This window comes from Tupaia chinensis, unplaced genomic scaffold, assembly GCF_000334495.1.
Source record: "Tupaia chinensis unplaced genomic scaffold, TupChi_1.0 Scaffold000091_1, whole genome shotgun sequence".
Lineage (NCBI taxonomy): Eukaryota > Metazoa > Chordata > Mammalia > Scandentia > Tupaiidae > Tupaia > Tupaia belangeri.
In genome coordinates this window covers 1,198,481-1,224,640 of record NW_006159553.1, presented here as the reverse complement: position 1 = coordinate 1,224,640, position 26,160 = coordinate 1,198,481, and the positions used below count along the sequence as shown (strand labels likewise).

General features: G+C 48.6%; 1 protein-coding gene across 1 annotated transcript in view; it reads left to right on the top strand.

The window, feature by feature from the left end:
• CACNA2D3 (calcium voltage-gated channel auxiliary subunit alpha2delta 3) overlaps positions 1-26,160 on the top strand; it is a 931,343-nt gene that overhangs the window by 360,453 nt on the left and 544,730 nt on the right. Inside the window, exon 7 of the mRNA XM_006143064.2 lies at positions 16,035-16,197. Coding sequence (XP_006143126.1) covers positions 16,035-16,197 — 163 coding nt within the window. The remainder of the gene's footprint in view (positions 1-16,034; positions 16,198-26,160) is intronic.

Here is a 26,160-nt window from a genome sequence, read left to right as displayed (position 1 = left end):
GCCCTGTTGGGGTGCTGTCACCTCTCTTTTCTCTGTCTGTCTTGCTCATGGAAGAAATAAATAAACTTGAAAACATAGTTCATGGGGCCAGCAGGTGGCATAGTGGCTAAGGTGTTAGATTCCACATGGCTGACCGCTGTTTGAGTCCTAGACCTGATGGCCTGAAAATCAAGCCGGGTGTGTATGTGTGCATGCCCAAAAGTCCCAGGAGGAGAAGGATTGCAGCATGACCATCCCCCTAGGGGGTGATTTCTCACTTTCCCTCTCACTGTCTCTCTCCTCTGTGGCAAGCACATGTGCCCTGTGGCAGAAACCTTAAAGAAGAAAAAATTCAGTTCATAGAAAATGCATACTATAAGAAAAAGAGAACATTTTTTTCTTTTTCTTTTTCTCCTTTTGCACCAAAATGAACTCATACTTTAATTTCATTTTTCCACAGACTTTCCTCTGTTGGAAATCCAGCCCTCCATGCTGCATGTTGGGCACACCATTCGTACCTACACGTGCTGAGTTATTCCTTGGTCTTCGTTGTTTTGTTTTGTTTGCTTTTTTTATTTTTTTTTTAAATCAGAGAGGCAATTTTTGTTTCAGACACTAGGTAGTGATGGAAAAGACCTTAGTATAATTTGTTACCTTGGTAACGGGAGATGGGCGTCATGTCCTTTTGTGATGTGCACACTGTAGTCTCCTTGGTGTCTCTCCCTAATTAACATCCTGTGAGAAATGCAGGAGTAAATCAGCAGAGCCACTGGAGGACGTGATGGTGAGTGCTAGAACATTCTAAATTGCAATAACAATCATGGTAACGAGGCCACACATTCTGTGTCTATCTTTTAATTGCTTCTTAATTTTTCTAAAAGGTAATGGCAAAGTTATTATGATGTGAAAATGAGGCAATTTATTTCTTACGTAAATGTAGCTTTGTGAAAAAAAAAAAGCCTTTTTTCGTCTGTTAGGAAGTGCGAGAGTTCCTTTGAAGAACAACAGCTTAGGTAGGGAATTTGAAACACAATGTACTACAGGCTGAGGATCCCTTATCCCCTGGGACCAGAAGTGGTCCAGAGTTTGGATTTTTTTTTTTTTTTTTTGGATTTGGGTATATTTGCATAATGAGATATCTTAGAGGTGGGACCTAAATTTAAATATGATATTTAATTTATGTTTCATATGCATGTTATACACCTAGTATGAAGGTAATCTTATACACTATTTTTGAATTTTCAGTTTTTTTTTTTTCTTTTTTTTTGGGGAGAGGTTTTTGCTATAGGGAGCATTTGCTTGCCAGGAAGACAGAGAGAGACAGAGAGACAGAAAGTGAGAAATCACCTCCTGGGGGGATGGCCACACCGCAATCCCTTCTCCTCCATTCTCCTCTCGGGATTTTGGGCACGCATGCACACACACACAGCGTGAGTCCAAGCCTCCGGGTCTGAGACTCGAACTGAGGTCGGCTACATGGGAGTTCAGCGACATAGCCATTACGCTAACTGCTGTTCCCTGAATTTTCAGTGTTTTGACTGCAGCCTGTCACATGAGGTCAAGGTGTAGAATTTTCCACTTCTGCCATCATATAAGTACTCAAAGTTTCTGATTTGGGATTTGCAACTTGCAATTTGGGGATTAGAGATGGATGGTCCCCTGTACTACTCTAGTCCACAGCACCCAAAATACAGATTTACTTTATAGTTGGGGGGTTCCATGCCTGAAACATTATGCTCTAAAACCCAAGTACCCTAGTTGACCTGTTGTTTCACATTTTGCCACTCAGTAATGGATTCAAATTTGTAGAATTTTATAACTTCAAACCAAGAAAGTCTAGTTATGGGAGACTTTGTAAGGTCATGATGTTTGGATAATCTCGTGAGCTGGTTTCCTGGTTTGAACCTGTAGGCCACCTCTTCAGATTCAGCTGATGGTTGTTGTGTGCGAGCCTGTAGCAATCCCCCCCATTCCCCCCATCCCCCCCATGCCAACTGGTGAGTTCACATGCCGCATGTTAGCTTTGTAAGTCCTTATTTAAGAGCTCCATAGATTAAGCCGTTGACACCTTTTGGGGTGTCACCAGATTAGCAATGACCCCGCCCTTAACAACTCCTTCATTCATGAGGCGGGCCTCAAGAACCATGTTTGTATAACTCGACTCCATCAACCCCTGCTGTATCCTTCCTCCTGCACCCCTGTTCCTCTTCTAGGATTTGGGCATTGGATTAAAAATTCTAGTCTATGAACAGAAAGAGAGAAACTGTGGAGAAGCTGTGAGCGGGTATTCCTCTTTGCTCTGTGAACTGGTGGACCAATAAAGCCAGTCTGTAGAGTGAGGGAGCTTTGTCCAGAAGCCTGATGGCCTTCTTCATTCTGGTTCCAGGCCCTTGCTGTGTTCTGGCTGCATTCAGTCTTCTGAAATTTATGAGACACTTTCATTTCTTAGGACATTGTCATGGCTTCTAAAGAAATGGCTTAACTAACACAGAGATATGCTCTTCTTTCATGTGGGGAGAAAATGGAGATTCGGGGACTCTAGTGCCATTGCAAATGTTCACTGCCATGTTTCTGAATGCTTTGTCAGAACTCCAGCAACCTATGTTAAATTAGAATCAAAAACCAAAGGAGAATTTATTGACTCATTCATTTGGGCATTCTAAGCTGACACGCTGTCTTTTGACCTGACTAGTCAAGGATTTGATCAGAATCCTTGACCAGACTTCACTCTTCCTTGCCAAGTGTGGGCCGTGTTTGTTTCTGCTTGGCTATGTTCTCAGGAGTCTCAGTGTGTGAGAGGCAAGATGGCTGCCGGCATGCTAAGCCTGCAGCCTACATCTCATCACCCTTGATAAAGGGCATGAGGACCTTGGTTTCCCAGCACTCATAGCATTGTCTAAAAAAGGGTTCTGATCATCCAGCCTGGGTCGTGTGCTCTCGAGTGGATTATGGTTGACAGGGCCCCCTTTGTTGAATGCCCCTCCAGGATAGGAGAACTGGTATTTTGTTTCTTACACAGGGAGAGGCACTGAGCAGACTGAAACAGTCTTATCCACAACATGTACCTTGTTATTCTGCTGGAGCAGGTGTGACAGGTAGTGCCTGTGTGTGTGACACACTCCTGTGGGCTGTCTTTCTCCATGGGTGACAGTTGCCTCCTTTTCTTCCCACTCATGATATGGATGGTGGGCATGGGCTCTCTGATCACAGAGGGCAGGCCTTTGCAGACGTGAACATGTCTGTCATTGGTAGTAACAATTATGGCACATTTCACACTTGCTTGGGCACAAGTCCTGCCATGTGGAGCTCTGCTCCTGGGCACACGTTATGAGGATCATTGTGTCAACACAGTTTTTGACAAATGTCTACATATTTGAGTCACATCTACTTACTTGAGCCCACATTCAAGTGCCTCCCAACAGCCAGGCACTGGGGCTCCAGTGATGAACAAGAATGAAGAAGTCTGTCTTGGGAACCAGCAGTTAGCGTAATGGCTATGTCGCTGGACTCCCATGTAGTCGACTGCGGTTTGTGTCCTGGACCCGGTGGCTTAAAACTCATGCCGGGCACGTGTGCATGCATGCCCAAGATCCCAAGAGGAGAATGGAGGAGAAGGGATTGCGGCGTGACCATCCCCCCTCTGGGGTGATTTCTCGCTTTCTGTCTCTATGTCTCTCTCTGTCTGTCTGGCGAGCGCACGCGCCCTGTAGCAAAAACCTCTTCCAAAAAAAAAAAAAATTAAGAAGTCTGTCTTCATGTGGAGCTCAAGTGGAGAAGACAGCCTGTCAACTTTGAAAGAAGTAGAATAAACTTCACATAGTGTGTGCAGTAAAGAAAATAAAACAGAGCGCTGGGCCCGTTGTTCTATAGTAAACCCAGCCATGTGTGGCTATTTAAAGTGACATTTAATTCGAATGAACTAAAGCGTAAAAGCCACACTAGTGATATTTCAAGTGCTCAGTAGCCACATGTGGTGGGTGGCCGCTGTGCCGGACAGGGCCGATACAGAGTATGAGCCAGTTTCTCTTAGATGGTGCTGGTCTTGGCAGTAACTGGAAAGATGCACTAGGGAGGTTTGGGAAGGCCTTGCTGCAGAGCTGGCATGTGTGCTAATTCCCGAAGCTGCCCTGCAGAGGTCTTGGGGGAATAGCATTCCAGATAGGATGCACAGTGCATGCAAAGTCTCTGAGGTGGGAAGGAGCTTGGCCTTTGTGAAGATCCAGAGATGGACAGTGTGTCTGTGTTCGTTTTACTCCACACCAGTGGGAAGCCGCTGCTTAAGCAAGGTGGTGACAGCTTTATTTCACTTCAGGAGGCTCACTCTGGCTGCTGGGACTGAGGGTGGAAGCAGCATGTGGACGGCCCTCAGACTCCATTTGATGAAAGGACCAGTGGAAGGGCCAGCTGGGCTGGGGTGTCCATTACCCTGATGTCTCCTTCAAAGACCGTTTGGGTCCTGAAGGAACTCCAGAGGGCTCCTAGCTGCCTTATATATCCCCCATCATGGCAGGACACTGAGCATCAGCCAGAGAGGTCCTGTAAGCTCTTGGGCCCCTACTCTGTGACATTCCCCTAGCAATTCTTGTCTCGAGGTCAGAACTTGGCTCACTGTGAGCTAACTTGTATTTAGTGGGGCCAGCTTCACTGAAGGCTGGGTGGAGGCAACGGAGAGAGGACAGGACAGGAGGTGCAAGGTGTGGCTGTCCCAGAGGGCAGGGACTGGTCTGCCAAGGTGGAGGTCTTACCTGCAGCCTGTAAGCAGTGGGAAGTCCCTGGAGGACTGCATGCCTCACTTGGCTCACTTGGCTCCATATCTCTGGAAGCTCGTTTCGCCTTAAGGAGATGAGATTGGGGGCCCACGGGAGCCCTGGAAAAGCAGATGTGGAGATGATGGTGTCCTCACCTCATCTTTTCCCACAGTTCCCTCTGCCCACCAGTTGGGTCCACCTCCGTAGTGACCACTGTCATTTGTGGAAACCCTGATAAGTAGGGCCATATGAAGTGCCAACATACAACCACTTGTGACCTAGAGAAAAGAGAGTTTTCCACAGTTCTTCTCTCTACTGTGTGGCAGGTCCCGAACTCTGCTTTTCTACCCTTTATCTATTTATTGCTCATGCCAGCTCCACCACTGCAGGTTGTGAACCCGTTTTAGGGATGAGCTAAGCAGTGGAGCCGGGATCTGAACCCAGTGCGTCAGAATTAAACATTCCACTCCAGGACCCTTAAAACGAATGCTCAGTAGCCAGCTAGGCCTACAGAGAGTGCAGCCTAAGGCCTGCGTAAGTAGCTTGTTAAGTAGGTCGTTAATACTTGTGTTTGAGTATTCTCGGAGGCTGGAGATTCCAGATGGCTGGGAGAGGGATATTCATTATCCGTTTTTTGAAAGGAACCGTGACACTTGGGGAATTATAAGTGAGTTAATGTAACGTTAATACCTGGAAATATTCTGGAACAGATCATTAAGAAATCAATTTTCACATATGAGGAGAAAATGAGATTATTGAGTAGTAACCAGACAGCATCAGACCTTTGGAGAGGGGCATGGCGGAGTAGCGATATATGCTCCTTCCCCACAGGCTACGCGTGATGGGGAGCTGGGTATTTGCTTGGTTCATTTAGAACTAATATTCCTACTCATTTTTATTTTTTAATCTGAGTTGTAAAAAGCTGGCCATCATCCCATAGCAGGGAAGAGGAGAAAAAAATAGGGAAAAGAGGAGAGAACTGAAACACATGCAGAGCCTGCCCTGGGCACCGCCCACTGCTTTTCTGCAGTTCACTCTGTCTAGTCCTCGGAAAGGCCTGAAGAGGGAGGCGCCACCCACCACACCACTTCACAGAACCGAGTCAGCGAGGTGTGAAGGGGCCCTCCGCGCTCCAGCATGGCTTCGTCCATGGGTGTTCGGCACCTAAGCCCTCACCCTCGTGGCCACACCACACTGGGTTTCTGCTTCCTCAGTGGAACACCAGGCACCAGTGGGAGCCAAGAGGCCCACCCAGAGCCCTCCCCTGGCTTGGAGGACTAACTTGCTGGGGAGGGAGTGGGAGGCCTCTTCCTAGCTGGTGGTGAAGCAGAGAAGTGCTTGCCTTAGTGGGAAAGACAAGGAGGGTCCTGCCCATCCGTTCCTCCCATGGTCTCCTACTGAAGACCTCCAATGATGCCTCACGAGGGCATGTGGAGGGCAGAGGCACCAGCGTCTCTTGGAAGGACAGATGCTGCTGAGATATGAGGGCGCCTGCCTGCCTGCCCCCAGGGCTCGCTATGCAGAGCAAACCCTCTAAAGACTCCCAGGAAGTGAATACTGGGAAGAAAAAGGTCAAAGGACCCACAGATTTCCCGAGAGAGAAAAGGAGTCCAGGAGAAGTGGGATTATTGGAAAGAAGAGAGGCTTCAGGGCAGGAGGGGAGCCCTGAGCTTTGCATGTGCGGTGGAGCCCGGCACCGTGGATGCCGTCACTGGTCCTCACTGAGCCAGAAGCTGCGGGGGGAGTGGGGACCAGTCACCACCCACTCATCAGAGAGGACACGCCGGCTGAGCCCTCTGTAGCAGCTGTCCTTCGGTCATCTAGTGGCACTTCCCACTGAACCTGAAGTCTCCACGGAAACAAGCGTCTACCTGGGCCTGGGAGAAGGCCTGAGCCATTGGACCCTCCAGGCAGCAGAGGGGTGGAGCTCTTCTCCCTAGTGGCACTCCTGTCTCTTTCTGTGACAGTGGCATTGTACGGGAGGAACCCTGTAGGCCAACGGGATGCGCAGGTGGCCCTTGGGGAAGCTGCAGGACCGAGGCGTCATGGAGCATCACCTCATCACTGCGCTGGCATAGCTGGCCTGGCCACTTCTTGACTCGCCTTTCCCCCACTACTCTGGCCCCGCTCCTTGTCCTCGTTGCTCACAGAGGCTGTGCAGAGCGGTGCCCTTGGCCACCTCCACTTGCCCTTCCCCTGGTTTATGTAGTTGCTCCCGTACTGTGACCTTCCTGACCTACTGAACAGCTTTAGTGGGCACCGCATAGGCTTGAAGAATTGATGCCAGCACAGGTCTAGGAGAGGCAGGTCCTTTGATAGGCTCATTGACCACGTGGATTCCGACACTGTCATTCAGTCAGTCAACCATCAGGTGCCGCTGTGCCAGGGACGGGGGAGACAAGAGCGCGTGAACAGACACAGACCTGTAGATGCGGCACTGGTCTCCCAGGGGGTTGTGTACCGAGAAAGCAATCACACAAGTACTTCAAAGTAGCCCCCATGCTACTGAGGTGATCAGCTATATTGGGAATGCTGCATATGACACCCCAGGATTTAAAGTCTACATTGTACTTTCTCAGGGGAAGTAAATGGCTCTGAGAAGTCCTGTAATGAAGGCTCCACTGTCTTTTTTTTTTTTTTTTTTTTTTTAACTAAACACTCCCTGCGTTTTGCAAACTTTGTTCATTTTTTAAAAAGTTTCCTGGGATCTAGCAGGTGGTGTGGTGGTTAAGGTGCTGGATACCCACATGGCTGACCACAGTTTGAGTCCTGGGCCCGGCAGCTTTGAAAGCATGCCAGATACATGTGCATGCATGCATGCCCTAAATCCGGGGCGGAGAATGAAGAAGTGCCTGTGGCATGACTGTCCCTTCTGGTGAGTGATTTCTCACTTTCCCTCTCTGTCTCATATGAGCTCACATATCCTTTGGGGGAAAACCCGAAAAAGAATGTTTCCTGGGCCAGCAGGTGGTATGGTGACTAAAGTGGCTGGATCCCACATGGCCCATCGTGCAGTTTGAGTTCTGGACCTGGTGCCTTGAAAACCATGTTGAACGTGTGTGCATGCCCCAAACCTGAGAGGAGGAAGAAATGGAGAAGGGATTGTAGTGTGTCTATCCTCCCAGGAGGGGTGCTTTCTCACCTCCCCACCCCAGCTGTTGAGCACACATGCCCTTTAGCAAACTAAAAAAAAGTTTCCTCTGAGTGTTCATGGACTGACTTTCTGATCACAGATCACAATTTAGAACTGCTACACCTGGGGCTAAAGCAAGCCTGGGATGCCCAAAGAGAACGTGCCATGGTCATGTCTTTACGTTTACTATCGCTCATGTAGTTCATCTGATCATGTGCGCTGTACTAGGCTCGTTGGCAGGCCGTGTACATAAATATGTGTATAGGAGGTGCTGCACAAAACCTTTTAGTCAAAGGAGGAATGCGTGATCAAAAATGCTAGGAACCGCTGGTCTGGAAGGCAAAGTTCAGGAGCCTCACTCCAATCTTCAGATCCTTCTCTGCACTGGCTCCCACTGGCGCAAGGAACCTGGGGTCCAGGGGCGATCAGGCCTAGCACCCACAGTGGAACATGGGTTCCTGTTTACAGCTCATGAAGAATTAGAGGTGCGGACACAAACAGGGTGTAGCAAAGCTGAGAGTTTATGGGAGAGGGAAGGAAAGACAGAACTCCCTAGAAGAAGGGAGGGGTCCTGGAAAATGGGTTGCAGGGGAGAAACTGGAGCAGAGGGTTTTAATCTGGGTTAGGGGCTTTGTCCAGGCTTTCGTCCGGCTTATTCTCTTGTGCATGTGTTCCCTTTGCGGTGGTGGAGGGGGCGGGGAGGCACATGCTGGATGGGCCTAGTTATTCTTCTCCTAATTTTGGAATGGATACGAAGATCGGGAGATTCTTTGTCTAGAAGTTTTGAGCCATAGAAACCATAATCTTGTCCTCTTTCTGGAATGTGGTAGGGCCTGGAAAAAGCTCTTGCTGTAGGTTGAGGTTCTGCTGCCTAGGTCAGTCCCTGACCACCGCTGCAAGCTCTCTCCCGAGCAAGCAGCAGAGCTGCTTTGTCTCTGTCTTAAAACTCAGCCATTTTTATGACATTGGGGGCCTATACCCCAGCTGTGTTTTTGGGCTCCGTGTCTCCTGTTGTACCACCTGCTCTCTGTGAACTCCCCCGTCACTCCCAGTCTCTGCAGTCTGAGGTATGAGCACGTCCTGTTCCTGCTCTTCTGCTCGCTGCCTCTGTTTCTCTAGCTCTCCCCACCTGGGCATCTCCCAGTCCTCCTGTTTTCAAGGCCCATCCTTGGTGCATCTTTGCTGAAGATCTCTTATGGCCATAGGGCTTTTAAAAAATGATTAAGTGTTATTTATCATGATTACTATTTTAATTTGCTACAGGGCATGTTCACTCACCAGAGAGAGCGAGAGAGAGAGAGAGAGGAGAGACTGAGAAAGCAAGCCACCAGGTCCAGAACTCGAACTGCCATCTGCCATGTGGGAGTTCAGCGCCTTAACCACCAAATCCCCTACTGCCCTCCCCCCTTTTTTTTTTTTGGAGAGATTTTCACTGTAGGGCGCGTGCGCTCGCCAGACAGACAGAGAGAGACATAGAGACAGAAAGCGAGAAATCACCCCCCAGGGGGGATGGTCACACCGCAATCCCTTCTCCTCCATTCTCCTCTCGGGATCTTGGGCACACACGCACACGCACCCGGCATGAGTTTTAAGCCACCGGGTCCAGGACACGAACCGCGGTCGACTACGTGGGAGTCCAGCGACATAGCCATTACGCTAACTGCTGGTTCCCCTGCCCTCCCCTTTTTAAAAACATTTTTGCATCTTGAATTTCCCCCAGCACCCACTGCAGGGATTAGCCAACTGCAGAATGTTTATAATTCTGCAACTTTCTGGTAACTAGTTTCCCTGGAATACAGCCAGGCCCACTTGTTTATGCCTTGCCTGTGGCTGCTCTGGGCTGCGACAGTAGAGTTGAGTCGTTGGGACGAAGACTCTGTAGCCCACAAAGCCCCAAATATTTGCTGTCTGACCCTCAAGAGAAATAGCTCGCAGACCCCTGCCCTGTGACATGCTTTTAGACACTGACTCATTGAACACCCACATTCCGAGCCTGAGGCTGGGCCCAGCTCCGGTGAACAACACGCCCGCCTCTCTGTCCTTGCTACTTTGTATGCCCTATTTCATTCCCTGCATTAGTTCCCTGTGTGCCCTGTCACACTTAGTAGGCCATCAGATATTCATACTCTCCAAAGAGTTAATTTACTTTGACCCCAGGGATGACAGGATTCAGACATGCTGAAGGGATGTGGACTAAACCGATCTTCCCCTCAATCGATCATACGGACAAAGCCACCGAGCCTTATAATCATAGCCATGCATCCCAAGGGCCGAGGAACGATTCTTCTCCTTTGGACTGAATCAGCCTTTTCAGAATCAATACCGAACAGACAATGGATTCGGGGAGAAGGAGCAGAGCGCTCCATTGTCGGTGGTGAAGGATGAGCGCCATTGAGCAAAATCCTGCTTACTGTCCATCCTGACTTCATCTGCTTTCTGGGCTGTGCAGATTGTTCAATTAAACGGCAGCTTCCAGCTGCCTGCAGAGAGTGTGCGTCAAGTGTTATTGCACTGTCCTTTTCCCAGGAGGCGGAGGCTTTGTATTGCTCATTTAACGTCCAGTTATAGAAAACAATGGAGGTGAAGGCTTGAAATTTGGGAAGTGTTGTTAAGTTGGAAAGTGCTTGAGTCTGTGGAAGATTAAGACTTCATGGAATGGGGCTGTGTGGGAAGAAGCATCAGACAAGTGTCCTAGAAAGCAGATCTTTTTTGAAAAAAATAGGCCTTTGGGTCAGCAGGTGGCATGGTAGTTTTGGCAGCTGGATCTCACATGGCTGACTGTATGGTTTGAATCCTGGACCCAGTGGCGTTGAAAATCCTGCCATGTGCATGTATGTGCATGCCCAAAGGCCCTAGTGGAGAATGGAGGAGAAGGGATTGCTGCATGGCCATCCCACTCCCTCTCGGGGAGTGATTTCTCACTTTGTCTTGCTGTCTCTCTATAGAGTGCACCCACCCTAGAGTGAAAAAAAAAAAAAGGCAGCCCTTAACACTGGGTGGTTTGTGGTAGAGTAGTCAGGGCGTATCAGAACAGTAAGGGGCTCTTTACGTGTTTCTGCCAAAAGGTATGATTTCTTATTTATTTATTTTTGTTGTGTCTGTGTGCCATGTCACAAGCTGGGCTTTGAAAGTCGGTTAGGGATGGAACTTATTAGCCTGAGTTCTATTTATGTAAAGTTCTTGAATTAGTAATTCCGAAAGAATAGAAAGATCTTTTGTTGCTTTAATTTATTTACTAAAATGTAAGTTTCTATATAGTAAAATGCACAATTCTTGAGCATCCGGTTCAGTAAGTCTTGAAAGTGAATACACCTGAATAACCCACGCTTCATCAAGATGCGGAACATTTCCAGCATGCCAGGAAGTTCTCTTGGATATTTCCCCATTTGGCCCCCATCCTTCCTCCCAGAAGTAAGCTCTGATGGCCCTTACTTATTGAATAATAATTTTCTCTCTTCTAGATTGTCATATCAATGGAATCATGCATATGAAATCTCTTGTCTCTGCTTCTTCTATTCGTATTACTTGTGAGATTCATTTTTTTAAAAAAAATTTTTCTTACTAGGATTTCTCCATGTCACAATTCTCCTGCCTCAGCTTCCCAGCTGGGACCAACAGCATGTGATACTATGCTGGGCTGTTATTTATTTTTTATAATACAGAGCATGTACCCATGCAAGAGAGAGAAAAGCACCTTAATAGGGTCTGTCATACACGATCCTCTCCGCTAGCCCTCCAGCTCTGCCCGTGCCTGTATATTTAAAGTGGATTTTTGTTGACACAATATAATTGAGTCTTGTTTTTTCGCTACTCTGACAGTCTTAGTCCTTTTTTTTTTTTTTTTTTAAGAGATTTTTGCTATAGGGCACATATGCTTGCCAGAGAAACAGAGAGACAGAGGCAGGAAGTGAAAAATCACCCCTGGTGGGGAGAAAGGATGGCCACGCTGCAGTCCCTTCTCACCCATTCTTGTCTTGGAATTTTTGGCACGTACGCACATACACCCTGTGTGTTTCAAGCCACCAGGTTCAGGACTCAAACCATGGTCATGTGGGAGTCCCACGCCTTAACTACTATACCACCTGCTGACTCCAGTCTGAGTCTTTTCATTGGCATATTTAGGTCATTCCCATTTAAAGTGACTATTGATATGGTTGGGTTAATATGTATCATATTTGTAACTGTTCTATCCATTGCCTTGTTCTTAGTTTCTATTTTTACCTTCTCTTTTTTTCCCTTTTCTAATTTTAAGTGAGCATCTTTTTTTCCTTTTTAAATTGTTAGATGATACATTCTCTCTCTTTCTCTCTCTCTCTCTCTGAGAAAGCACCCCCTATGGGCTATGATTACACCCTAATCCTCTCTCGTCTACCACCCCATCCTGTGTGTATACACACCTCTGGCGTGCTTTTAAAGCTCTTAGTGTCAGGGCTGGAACTGTGGCTGGCCATGTGGAACTCAGCTCCCTTAACTGCTAGGCCATGGGGCTGGCCCCATTGAGTATCTCATATGGCTCAATTTTCTCTTCTCTCTCGGCATATGAATTATTCTTTCTTAAAACAAAAAAGTATTTTAGTAGTTTCCCTAGAGTTTGCAGTATACATTTACAATTAATTTAAGTTCACTTTCAAATAACTTTACAACTAAGTTTCTTAGGCCTAATGTGCAGCTATAACAGAACATCTGGGACTAAGTAATTTATGAAGGACAGAAATAGATTTTCTCACAGTTCTGGAGGAGGAAAGTCCACAACCAATTCTAGCAGACTTTGTCTGGTGAGTGTTGACCACTCCCTCAAATGTGGCACCTTGATGCTGTATCCTCAGGAGGGGAAGGATATTACTTCCTCCTGTGGCATGGTGGAAGGGCAAAAAGGACACACTTCTTAGATCAAGTCTTATTTATTTATTTATTTACTTTAAATTAATTTATTATGTTTAAAAAGTTGCTATAGGGCATGTTTGCTAACTAGAGAGTGGTACATTTACTTCTCTTGTGGCCATGCACACATGTGTGCATCGTGTGTTTTTCAAGCTGCTTAGATCCAAGAATGGGACCATAAAATCAGCCATGTGATCCAGCTGCCTTAGCCACCCTACCACTTGGTTGGCTCAGTCAAGTCCTTTTACAAAGTCACTTAATCCCATTCTTGAGGGAGGAGCCCTCATGACCTAATACCTCTTTATGGTCCTTCCTTTTAATTCATAGCAACACATGAACGTTGAAAGAGACACATTAAAACTGTAGCATGGGGGAATCAGCAGTTGGCATAATGGCTATGTCACTGGACTCCCACATAGTCAACCGTGGTTCCAGTCCCAGAACTAGTGGCTTAAACCCATGCTGGGCATGTGTGTGTGCGTGCCCAAGATCCTAAGAGGAGAAATGGAGAAGGGGATGGGGGGGGGGCGTACTTTCTCACTTTCTATCTCTCTGTCTCTGTCTTTCTGGTGAGCACATGTGCCCTATAGCAAAAGCCTCTTAAAAAAAAAAAAACTGTAGCATGGGGCATTCCCCATTTCTCTCCTCCCCCCAGTTCCTTTTACTACTACTCTCATTCATTTCAGTTATCCATAAGGCATAATTACCTGTAGTTTGTTGTTATTATTTGAGTGAGCTGTTATATGTTAGGTCAGTTACTAATAAGAAATTTAATTTTATTTAATAGGTATTTAATAAAGGGTATTTTATTTTACCTTAATTTACATGCACTCTCTTAACTCTTCCTTATGTAGAAGAGAGATTCTGATCTATATAATTTCCCTCCGTTTTTGATTGTCTGAGAAGGTCTTTATTTCTCCTCCATTTTGAAGGATAATTTCACTGAAAAAAGAATCCTAAAGTTGTTTTTTTCCCCCAACATTTTAAGCAATTTACTTCACTCTCTTCTTGTTTGCATGGTTTCTGAAGAGAAGTTTGACATAATCTGTATCCTCTTCCTCTATAGGTAACTCCCAACCCTAGCTTCTTTCAAGGTTTTCTCTTTGATTTTCTGTAGCTTGAATATGATATACATAGGAATAGATTTTTGTTGTACTTATTCTCTGAACTTCCCAGATCTATGGTTTTGTGTCTGTTGTTAATTTTAGAATATAGCAGCCATTCTCACTTCAAATATTCCTTGAGTTTCTTTCTCCCTTTCTTCCCCTTCTGGTATTCCCATTATATGTATGTTACATCTTTTGTGGTTATTCCACAGTTCTTAGATATCCTGTTCTTTTTTCTTTGCTTTTCAATCCAGGAAGTTTCTATTGATCTATATTTAAGCATTGATCATTTCTCTGGCCCCATCAGGTCTGCTGATGAACCACCCTGGACCTTTTTCATTTCTGGCACAGTGTTTTTGATTTCTATCCCTTTATGTTAATTCATTTGTAGAATATATGTCCTTGCTTGTTACCCATCTGTTCTTGCATGTTGTACAATTTTCCGTTAGCCTTTAGCATATTAGTTAGCACTTTTAGCATTAGTTATGTTTAGGTCCTGGTCTCTTAATTCCAGCCACACCTGCCATCAGCCATGTCGTAATAGTCTGTGATAGATAAGAGCGCTGACTCTGGAGATAACGCCCACATTTGAATTCTGGTTCTGCTTTTCAGCTGTGTAATCTTCGGCAAGGTGCATAAATGATCTATATCTCAGTTTCCTTATTTATGAAGTGGGAATATTCACAAAATCTACTTCATAAATTTTTTAGGAGATTCGAATAAGTTAACACACGTAAAAGCACTTAGAATAAATTTTGGCACAAAAATACACCATCTGTATGTGTTAGATGATGATAAAGCCATTTGTAAAATGTGCCAGCTCGTCCCCATCTGAGGGCCTTTTCCTCTGCTGTCCTCTCTATTTGTAACACTTCCCCCAGATGCCCACACAGCTGGCTGTTTCCCCTCGTCTGGTCTCTATGCCAGTGTCACCATAGCAGTAGACCATCCCCGAACACCATCCGTACAAACACAGCTGGGTGGTGCACGTGGTAGTGTAACCACCCCGTGACTCCAGAGCCACAGCAGAGGCCTTGAGACTGGAGCCCAGGTGGACCCGGACATGCCAGGTGTGCTGGTGGTCCTCAGTGGTCAGTGGTGCTGGGTGAGGATTGCAGGGTGATGTGACCCTGTCAAGAGGGCCCCCCCGACCTCTGTTGAAAAAACAAACTTGAAAATGAAGATAACTGGGCCAGCAGGTAGCGTGGTGCTTAAGGTACTGGACTCTCAGAAGGCTGCTGTCGTTCGAGTCTCAGACCCAGCAGCTTGAAAATTACACAGCGTGTGTGTGTATGCGTGTGTGCCCCGAACTCCAGGAGAATAGAGAAAAAGAGACTACTGTAGTACGGGCATCCGCTGTGGGGAGTGATTTCTCACTTTCCTTCTCACTGCTTCTCTCTGTCTCTCTCCAGTGAGAGCACTTGCCCTATGGCAAACAAAACAAAACAAAGCAAAATAAACAAAAAGCACAGCCTTCTTCCTGTAGCTGTCTCCCTTAACCCCCTTTATTTATTTTTTTCATAGCAAATATGCTGATCTATGTTTACTCATTACTTTCTCTTGATTTTTTTTAACCTTCAATTGAAATGTAGGCTACATAAGGGCAGTCTGTCTTCAAAACGTGAAGAATTAAAACGTTTTTAGGGCAGTTTTCTCTATATCCACATACGGAAGTACGATGTAGCCCCTTGCACTTATGTTTTTCCGAGAATCTTTGCTGACGTTGGCAGACACTTACACAGCACTATCACGGCGCTGCATAAGCAGCCATAGACCCCTCACGAGACTGGCAGAGAGGATGGGACCAGAGCGGGGCCCGCAAGCATAAGGGAGGCACAGGGCCCGAGCCCGGTCTGCTGAGTGTGCAGCACCCTTCTCTTTTTTTTGGAGGGGTTTTTGCTATAGGGCGCGTGCACTCGCCAGACAGACAGAGAGACAGAGAGACAGAAAGCGAGAAATCACCCCCCAGAGGGGATGGTCACGCCGCAATCCCTTCTCCTCCATTCTCCTCTCGGGATCTTGGGCACACACGCACATGCACCCGGCGTGAGTTTTAAGCCACCGGGTCCAGGACACGAACCGCGGTCAACTACGTGGGAGTCCAGCGACATAGCCATTACGCTAACTGCTGGTTCCCCAGCCCCCTTCTCTAAGCCACGCGTAACGTCTTCCTCCTTTCTTTTTCAGTATGAATACTTCAACGCTGTGCTGATAAATGAAAGAGACAAGGACGGGAATTTTTTGGAGCTGGGGAAGGAATTCATCTTAGCCCCCAATGACCACTTTAATAATTTGCCTGTGAACATCAGTCTGAGCGACGTGCAAGTGCCGACCAACATGTACAACAAAGGTAAGGCTGTGGCTGCCCCGGTGGAGGGAGAGGGCTTGGGGGTGGAGGGACAGAAGCTGCTGGCCTTGTTGTTTTATGAACACAACTGCACGCAGTGTGTGTCACGCACCAGTGTCTAGGTTAAGCGCGTCGCTGTTCAGCCTGGGGATTCCAGCTTGCTGTCTCCCCAGTTGGCGTTTGTACTGAGCTCTCCCACATGATGTCGAGTGGTGGGCCAACTTGTTCTGTGAGAGCCAAAGAGTCAACATGTCCGGCTTTGCCAGCCTCGCAGGCTCTGTGGCAACCACTCGGCTGTGCTGTCCCGGCAGGAAAGTATCCTGGGCACTGTAACTCAGTGGGTATGCTATGTTTCAGGACAGGCTTTCATCTAGTAACAGAGATGACCATGTGTGACCTGCAGGCTGTTGTTTACTTCCCCCTGGCCTGGTCCTTCCCCCTCTTCCTTCCTTCTGGAATGGTACGACGCATGAGAGGGCTCCTGGAGTTGCACTGAGACCAACCGTGGTCTTCATTCAGAGTGCAAAGCACCATGCACTTTAGCAGGACTCCCTAGTCCCGCACTTGCCCCCTCAAATCCAGTCCTCATGTAGACAGTAGGGTTCTTTTCTCCAAATTCTCACCTATGTTCAAGTTGGGATTGAAGTGGCCAAGGACTGGACTGCGGCATCGGATGGCCTCTGATTAGACCCTGTGTCCCTCCTCTTTCCACCATAGCCTTGGGAGCATTAGTTCATCTCTTTAGATCTTGGTTTCCTCCTCTGTGATGTGAAATCCTGATCGTGGCTACTTATGGGATGTTACGAGGATTAAGTGAGGTGGAGTTTACGAAGGTGTAAGTTGTTATCCACATCTTCATCCTCAGCACTGTTGAGTAGGATTTTGCTCTACTTTCTCATACCTGAAAGACTCTAAGCAAAGAGAGCTATCCTCCTAGAAAAATAAATGGAAAAGCTATGAGATCTTCAAAGTTAAGTGCTGGTTCCCCAGCCCCCTTCTCTAAGCCACGCGTAACGTCTTCCTCCTTTCTTTTTCAGTATGAATACTTCAACGCTGTGCTGATAAATGAAAGAGACAAGGACGGGAATTTTTTGGAGCTGGGGAAGGAATTCATCTTAGCCCCCAATGACCACTTTAATAATTTGCCTGTGAACATCAGTCTGAGCGACGTGCAAGTGCCGACCAACATGTACAACAAAGGTAAGGCTGTGGCTGCCCCGGTGGAGGGAGAGGGCTTGGGGGTGGAGGGACAGAAGCTGCTGGCCTTGTTGTTTTATGAACACAACTGCACGCAGTGTGTGTCACGCACCAGTGTCTAGGTTAAGCGCGTCGCTGTTCAGCCTGGGGATTCCAGCTTGCTGTCTCCCCAGTTGGCGTTTGTACTGAGCTCTCCCACATGATGTCGAGTGGTGGGCCAACTTGTTCTGTGAGAGCCAAAGAGTCAACATGTCCGGCTTTGCCAGCCTCGCAGGCTCTGTGGCAACCACTCGGCTGTGCTGTCCCGGCAGGAAAGTATCCTGGGCACTGTAACTCAGTGGGTATGCTATGTTTCAGGACAGGCTTTCATCTAGTAACAGAGATGACCATGTGTGACCTGCAGGCTGTTGTTTACTTCCCCCTGGCCTGGTCCTTCCCCCTCTTCCTTCCTTCTGGAATGGTACGACGCATGAGAGGGCTCCTGGAGTTGCACTGAGACCAACCGTGGTCTTCATTCAGAGTGCAAAGCACCATGCACTTTAGCAGGACTCCCTAGTCCCGCACTTGCCCCCTCAAATCCAGTCCTCATGTAGACAGTAGGGTTCTTTTCTCCAAATTCTCACCTATGTTCAAGTTGGGATTGAAGTGGCCAAGGACTGGACTGCGGCATCGGATGGCCTCTGATTAGACCCTGTGTCCCTCCTCTTTCCACCATAGCCTTGGGAGCATTAGTTCATCTCTTTAGATCTTGGTTTCCTCCTCTGTGATGTGAAATCCTGATCGTGGCTACTTATGGGATGTTACGAGGATTAAGTGAGGTGGAGTTTACGAAGGTGTAAGTTGTTATCCACATCTTCATCCTCAGCACTGTTGAGTAGGATTTTGCTCTACTTTCTCATACCTGAAAGACTCTAAGCAAAGAGAGCTATCCTCCTAGAAAAATAAATGGAAAAGCTATGAGATCTTCAAAGTTAAGTCTGCTCCATTGTCTGCCACGAGGTTTTCAAAAGTATCAGGACCAGTCCTATCGTAGCCCTGAGCTTCCGAATCATACATGAGACTGCCCTCGTTAGGGGCAAGGGCGTTAGTTCTGCTCGTCCCCTCGCGAGCTGTGTGAGTCTAAGCAACTAGCGTGGCCTCACTGACCTCCGTTTACCTCTTTGTGAGTGTAGCGCCTCTCAGAGGGCTATTGGAAGGCTGAAATGTGTGCATAGCCGTCAGCACGGCAGTAGCTCAAGGAATGCAGTGCATCTTAGCTGTTCTTGCCGTTACTGGGAAATAACGTGAAAATAAATCACACTTCAGAATCGTTCTAGATCACTGTTTAGGAAACTTAGTCAAGGGGCCAGCAAGTGGCGTGGTAGTTAAGGCACTGGACTCCCACATGACTGACCGTGGTTTGAGGCCTGGACCTGGCGGCTAGTTTTCTCACTTTCTCTCTCTCTCTCTTTATCTGTGAGTACACATGTCCTACAGCACGATTAAAAATATATATATAATAGATAAAATAAATGATTCTTTAAAAAAAAAAAAAACCTCAGTCAACAAATAAATTCTGACCTACTGTCCCTGAAACATTCTTGTGCCTTTTCCCCTTATTTTCATGGCTGGGATACCTACAGCCTCCCTTTCTTACTTCCCTGTCATCTGTCTTTCAGACTCAGTGGAGGCAGTAACGATGCTGTCCTGACAGTTCTCAGAGATCTCCTGGTGAACCAGGTGTGCCCCTCCCTTGAGGGGTTCACTTTTAGTTGGGGAACCCATATGTAGGGAGATAATCGGAGTGTCATATCACTTAGTGTGGTCACAGCTACAGAAAGCCGGGGACAGCGGGCCATCAGGGAGGGGCCCTGACCACTTGTTCCTGTGGGCATCAGCTTGTTCTTTCTCTCCCTTCCAGTTAGAGAAAGTGATGCCAGTCCACCCCACCCCCGGGAGCTCTGGACTGGGCTATATCCCATGACCTCATCTTTGCTTTGGACTCTTCCTGAGGGCACGAGTGAATCCAAGCACCCGAGGTCTGAGCTCAGCTTCCCCCAGGCTGATCCATCAGCTGGCAAAGACCGAAGTGAAACTGCCCCTTTGTGTACTGTGTGGCTGGAAGAGGGCCATCTTCATAGCGTTAAATACATTCTCAACAGAAGATGAAAAATTAACAAGATTGTACAGAGCAATTTCAGGCATAAAACAAGTCAGAATGATCTTTTAAAAGATGTCAGCTGCTTCAAGGTTGCTCAAGCCATTAGCACCATTATAGAGATTTAATTGCACCTGGAGTTTTAAAGGCATAATTGCACCTCTGGATGGTAGCAGCACAAAGAGACCCACTCTGCTGTGCTCACACTGGCGAGGCAGAATCCCAATAGACAGACTGCTCGAGCTGCAGGAGGCAGATGGTGGTATTTTAAGTCATCTTCAGCAGCCCTCTTGGGGTCCGCCTGTCACCCCTATCCAGTGGGGTTGCAGAACATGGAGCAGGGTCAGTCGGGCACTGATCTTGTCTCTACCAGGGAGTAGGTAACTACCCAGGGGAGGAGGGAGGCTTCGGGAGAATTCTTGTCTCCACTCTGCCTAATTCAAACCAGCCCCAAACAGCCCTTTTCCTTTTCAGGCTGTAGAAATGAGTTTCATGTTTGGAAGGCCCTCCGGCTCTGCCCTAGTTATTGGTGACATCTACTCAAAACACGTGCCCAGAGCCTGGTCACTGGCTATGTGCTTCCTGGGTTGGGAACCATGCCCCCGACGGAGGAAATTGACGAAGGGTCATCCTCCCCTGGCACCCCTGTGGGTACCTAGCAGTGCAGTTTGATACCCACCTAGAAGTGCTGTGTGCTGAGTTCATGGGCATACGCCGAGTCCTGGGTGGCACTGGCTGGTGGGTGGTTTGCTGCCTGCTGTCGCCGCTGCCTCCCTGGCCGAGCCACGCAGCCAGGCGAGGCAGCCGAGTCCCCGAGACAGTTACCCAGCAGTTGGTGTCTCCTGGGTCTGTGGTTTCTCTTTGGCACTGAGAGACATAGCAGCTTCGATGTTGGTGACAGGTGGGCAACCGTGTTACTGCCCTTGGGGATTCAGCCATATTCCCCGAGTCCGTGCACATGAGGCTCAGGGTCCTCAGGGTGCGACGTAGCAGCTTCTCTAGCAGGTGCCTACTGAGGGGCTGCAGCATCCCCAGCCTGTGAATCCTGCTGTCTGGGAGACTTCAGTGCTCCATGTTCCCTATGAGTGAAGCGTGGGGCACAGGCTTTAGTGGGGACAGTGGGTGATTTGGCAGAGGAGTCAGATAAAGACTAACTTTTGGGGGCCAGCAAATGGGGTAGTGATTAAGGTGGCTGAATCCCACATGGGTGGGATGGACTGTGTGGTTGGAGTCTCGGACCTGGAGGGTTGAAAAACACGCTGGATATACATGGGTGTGTGCCCCAAATCCTGAGAGGATAGTGGAGGAGAAAGGATTGTGGCATGGTCATCCCCCTGTAGGGAGATTTCTCTCTCTCTCTCCCCTCCTACCTCCCACCTCCCTCCCCTTCTCTCCCTGGTGGGCATGCTCTATAGCAAACTAAAACACACACACACACACACACACACACAAAGTACTTTGTAAGCATTTGTGTGTGTATTCAAGGGATCTTAAAAATTCATGGAAAATACATATTAGGAGAAAACTGTGCATACGTTTCAAATTTTTTGTGCTGAAATAGACTTGTACTTTAATTATATTTTTTCACAAACTTTTTCAAGTCTCCTCAAGTACATAGCTACATATAGGTACATATACACTTGCACACACAGTATATAGTCTGTGAGAACATGTCACATGTGTATGTGCATGCATTCTGTCCACGTGTGTGTGTATGAAAGGACGTGCTTTGCCCTCGGCCTACCCCTTCAGTCCCACCGGCCCCTCTGCCCACCCAGGTGAGGGCCCCTCTGCTCACAAGCACAGCTGTGTGTTCTTTATAGCCTGGCTCATCCTCTTTACTCCTGCTCTCCCTGCCTCCCTCTTTCCTGTTTACCCAAATGCCCAGCCCTACAAGCCTGCTCAGGTACACCCTCACATTTCCTTCGATCCTGTGCTGCATAAATGGGTGGGCTTCTTGTTTTGTTCTAGGAGCCCATTGGGTACGTTTTTCCCTTCTCTGCTTCAAGTACCCCTAGGACTGGGGACCCATGCTGGTTCAACCTGGGGCTCCCCCTTCCCCCAAGCCCCATGCTCTCTACAGATGGGTTTTCCACACATGGGTGAGGCAGGGGGTGAGATGCCCGTGTCTCCCGGGGCGCGCGAAGTCAGCGAGTGATGTCGTGTCTCCGTGGTGTTCGTGAGCAACGGTAACATACCCTGGCTTGTGTAAGTGGGAAAGAAACTTAAAAAAAATGTATTATTTTTATTTTTTAACTGTCAGAGGGATATAAGGTCACTAGAAAGAGACAGGGAGAAAGAAAGGGAGAAAACACCCCTCAACAGAGCGTGGTCACACTGCAATCCTTTCTCCTCCATTTCTTCATCCTGTCAAGATTCGAGGCACACATATGCATGTGCCGCTGCGTTTTTCAAGCTCTCAGAGCTGGGATCTGAACCATGTGGGATCCAGTTTTCTTCATTTCTAGGCCAAAAGAAACTTTTTGAAAGGACATGGGGTAGCTCCAGGACTCCCCAAGACAACTCGAGAATAAAGCTTGGGAAGTGATGGGGTGGGGGCAGGCCCAGCCTAACATCCAGAGCCAGCCTAGTGAGCGCCCCGCTACCCTGGCTTGCCTCACCACGCCTCAAGGCCCCACAGCCACGCCTCCAGGCCCCACAGCCACCCTCCAGGCCCCAACATACCCTACCCAGCCTTCTCTGCTCCATCCCTGCTCCAAAGGCCTCGCTCACCAGTCACCAGCGTCCCCTCCATGCTCAGATCACACTTGGCTCTCTGTTCCCAGCTGTGCCATATTCTCACCCCTCAAGGTCAGTGGCCTTGCAATAGGCCGTGTCTTTTGTCTGGAAGGTCCTCCGTCCCTGTGACCTGGTGACGTCCACCTATCTCACTCCCGCACCTTCTCGTGCTCAGGCAGGCAGGGGTGCTCGCGCCCAGTGCTGCTCCTCAGCGGCCTGTCCTCCCCACAGCTGCCCTGACAGGTCACCACTAACGGGGGGACTTAACACAACAGAAATGGAAGGCTGGCCCTGGAGCCTAGTGGCAAAAGGAGTGGATGCCACATGGCCAACGGGTGGTTCAAATCTCGGCACTGGCAGCTTAAAAACACGCTGAACATTTGTGCATAGATGTCTCAAATCGCAAGGGGAGGAGAAATGAAGGGACCATGGCATGACCACCCCACACTGAGGATACGCTCTCCCTGCCTCCCTCTTTCCTGTTTACCCAAATGCCCAGCCCTACAAGCCTGCTCAGGTACACCCTCACATTTCCTTCGATCCTGTGCTGCATAAATGGGTGGGCTTCTTGTTTTGTTCTAGGAGCCCATTGGGTACGTTTTTCCCTTCTCTGCTTCAAGTACCCCTAGGACTGGGGACCCATGCTGGTTCAACCTGGGGCTCCCCCTTCCCCCAAGCCCCATGCTCTCTACAGATGGGTTTTCCACACATGGGTGAGGCAGGGGGTGAGATGCCCGTGTCTCCCGGGGCGCGCGAAGTCAGCGAGTGATGTCGTGTCTCCGTGGTGTTCGTGAGCAACGGTAACATACCCTGGCTTGTGTAAGTGGGAAAGAAACTTAAAAAAAATGTATTATTTTTATTTTTTAACTGTCAGAGGGATATAAGGTCACTAGAAAGAGACAGGGAGAAAGAAAGGGAGAAAACACCCCTCAACAGAGCGTGGTCACACTGCAATCCTTTCTCCTCCATTTCTTCATCCTGTCAAGATTCGAGGCACACATATGCATGTGCCGCTGCGTTTTTCAAGCTCTCAGAGCTGGGATCTGAACCATGTGGGATCCAGTTTTCTTCATTTCTAGGCCAAAAGAAACTTTTTGAAAGGACATGGGGTAGCTCCAGGACTCCCCAAGACAACTCGAGAATAAAGCTTGGGAAGTGATGGGGTGGGGGCAGGCCCAGCCTAACATCCAGAGCCAGCCTAGTGAGCGCCCCGCTACCCTGGCTTGCCTCACCACCACGTCTGTGGCTGCGGAAGGTGCCTGTGCCTCGCCTTCCTCACCTGTAACAGGAGACGGTCATTACAGTGCCTTGCCTCGGGGTGTGTTGAGGATGGACACTGAGAAGGATGCCTGACACGCGGTAGCCGTGGAGTACGTGAGTTCGAATGTGTGTGTACATCCTAAACGCACATTGAAACCTTGTCACCAGGCGATGGGGTCAGAAGGTGGAGCCTGTAGGACTGATCAGGTACTGGAACGCCAAGAGGAGTGGGCCTGATGTCCAAGGGGGCTGTGGAGTGAGTGGGGTGCAGGGGGGCCAACCCCAGCAGCGGGAGCCGTAGGAGCAGCAGCAGAGTCAATCCTCTGGGGCAGACAGAAAAGTAGCTACGGAGCCTGGGAAGGTCAGACAGGCGGTGAGGGGCCATGAGCCGTCGAGGACCACAGAAGCCCTTGGGACAGACATGGTTGGCAGGAAAGCTGTGGGAACGAGGTCCGCAGCTGGGACACTGGGACCTGCGCTCTGAAGACATGGGAGGAGGAAGAGTCCAGGACCCGGTCTGGAGAGAATGTGGGGACAGGAATGGTGCCCAGGACTGGGTGACTGAGGCTGAGCCCTAGGCCCTGGGACCCTGGAGAGCCAGCTCAGGCAAGAAAGCTGCCCCTGAGGGCAGGGGCCCCAGCATGGTCTGAGCAGATGGTAGATGTCAGTGAATACTAGTTGCAAGGGGAGGCAGCGAATGAAGAGATGAAGAGTGCGATTGAGAACATCTTTCCACCTTGTTCTTGCACAGATGAAGAAAGGACACAGAGAGAAATCCTGTGTTAGTTCCTCTTCCTTGCTGAGTGAGGGGGTTGGCAAAGACAGAGGTAGCTTGCCCGTAGGGTGAGTGGAGGGAAGAGTGAAGTCCAGGACCAGCCCAGACCACTCCTTCATCTTGCAGACTTCCCAGCACAGCGCTCGGTCAAGCTGAGGCTGGGCTGCAAGTGACAGTGGCTCTGGGAAAAGGAAGACCCATAACCACCACTGCAGAGCCCCAGAAATCAATCCGTTACAGTCCGATACTTTCTTCTAAAAAACCCCGGAGAAGGGCAAAGGTCTGGCGAGGAAGAATTAATTGGTCCCCTGCTTAGAAGCAGAGCGTGCAGGCTGCCGTGGGGATGGGCAGGGCCCCTGGGTTTGGATTTGTCAGCTGTCTCAACCTATTTTTCAAATGTTGGGTTCGATAAAACACAAGATGCGTCTTGCCAAGCACTTTTCCCCTTAATTACGTGTGTATATTTTAAGAGAAATTTAATCCATATGTTTCTGATTCGTTTACACGGAAATCATTAACATGTTGTTTTCTAAGAGCCATTTGATGTGCAAGAAGGCTCATGAACCTTCTGAAAAGCTGTTTAAAAGTTTTTGCTTTCTTTTTCCTTTTCCCTTTGCACATGGGTTTGTGCGTGTGAGAGACAGAAAGAGAAAGAGCAAGCAGGTGAGAGTGACTGACCCCAGGATGTCAGAAACAAATTCCGACTCTCAATGACTTGCCTTTTTCCTTGGATCCTGGATGGAACATTTGGAGCAGGCTTTACTCTTGCATCCGTCACCAGCCCTCAGACCTAACTGAGTGTGATAGAGATACGACTGGGAGTTAGAACTGGGGGCCGGGATCAGGGGAATTAGGCCGGAGCACACTGCCTTGGCCCTCACACTCAAGAGCCTACCCCACATGGGCCACTGATGCCTGTCATCTCACCAAGGCCCAGGGAACTCTCCCAGCTGCAGTTTGTGTTTTTAGGCTTTTGCTATAGGGGTATGAGCTCCCTGGAGAGAGACAGAGACAGAGAGAGGGAAAGTGAGAAACCACCTCCCCCCCAGCCCTGGGTCGGTGGGGGTATGGCCACGCCATAATCCTTTCTCTTCCATTCTCCTCTGAGGATTTTGGGCACACATGCACATGTGCCCAGTGTGATTCTCAAACTGCCAGGTTCAGGACTTGAACTACAATCGACTATGTGAGAGTCCAGTGCTTTAACCATGATGCCAAATACTGACCCCTGTAGGGTTTTTTCTTCCTTTCATTTTTTTTTTTTTTTTTTAAGGAAACTTTGCCATCAAAGAGTATGTGTGGCCACAGCAAACATGAGGTGTTTGGCAAGACAGACATGAGAGTGCCACCTAAGTGACTCCATAGTTGCCATCCCAAAGTATTTATAGTTTTACTGACTGAGCGAATGAACGAATGATGGGTGAATGAGTGTCCACCCATCCATGACCGAGAGCCACGCTCTGTTTGGAGTTCCCCAACTGCCCTCTCTCGTGGATGACAGCCCCATGTGTGACAGTAGGAGGGACCCACATCCTCCAGAGCAAGCCTGCTACACTCTTAGTGTCAGGCCCAGGGATTTTCCATGGGGTAAAACTCAAAAGTGTCACTTAGGGTGCCAGTTGATCTTCCCCAAAATGCAGGTGGGAAATGAGTTTCTCCTCCTTGAGGTCCTTAGGACCCCTTTTTGTGCCCTCATGGTCCCTTTCACCCTGGCCACTGCCCTGAGCTGGCCCCATCGTCTCTGTCCTGGTCTAGTGTAGGCTCTTTCCAGAGTCATTGGGGTCTTTGGAAAGAAGCAGACCTGGACTGCCTCAGGAGGCCTGGACTTCCACAAGTCATAGCTTACGTGGTAGGGAAA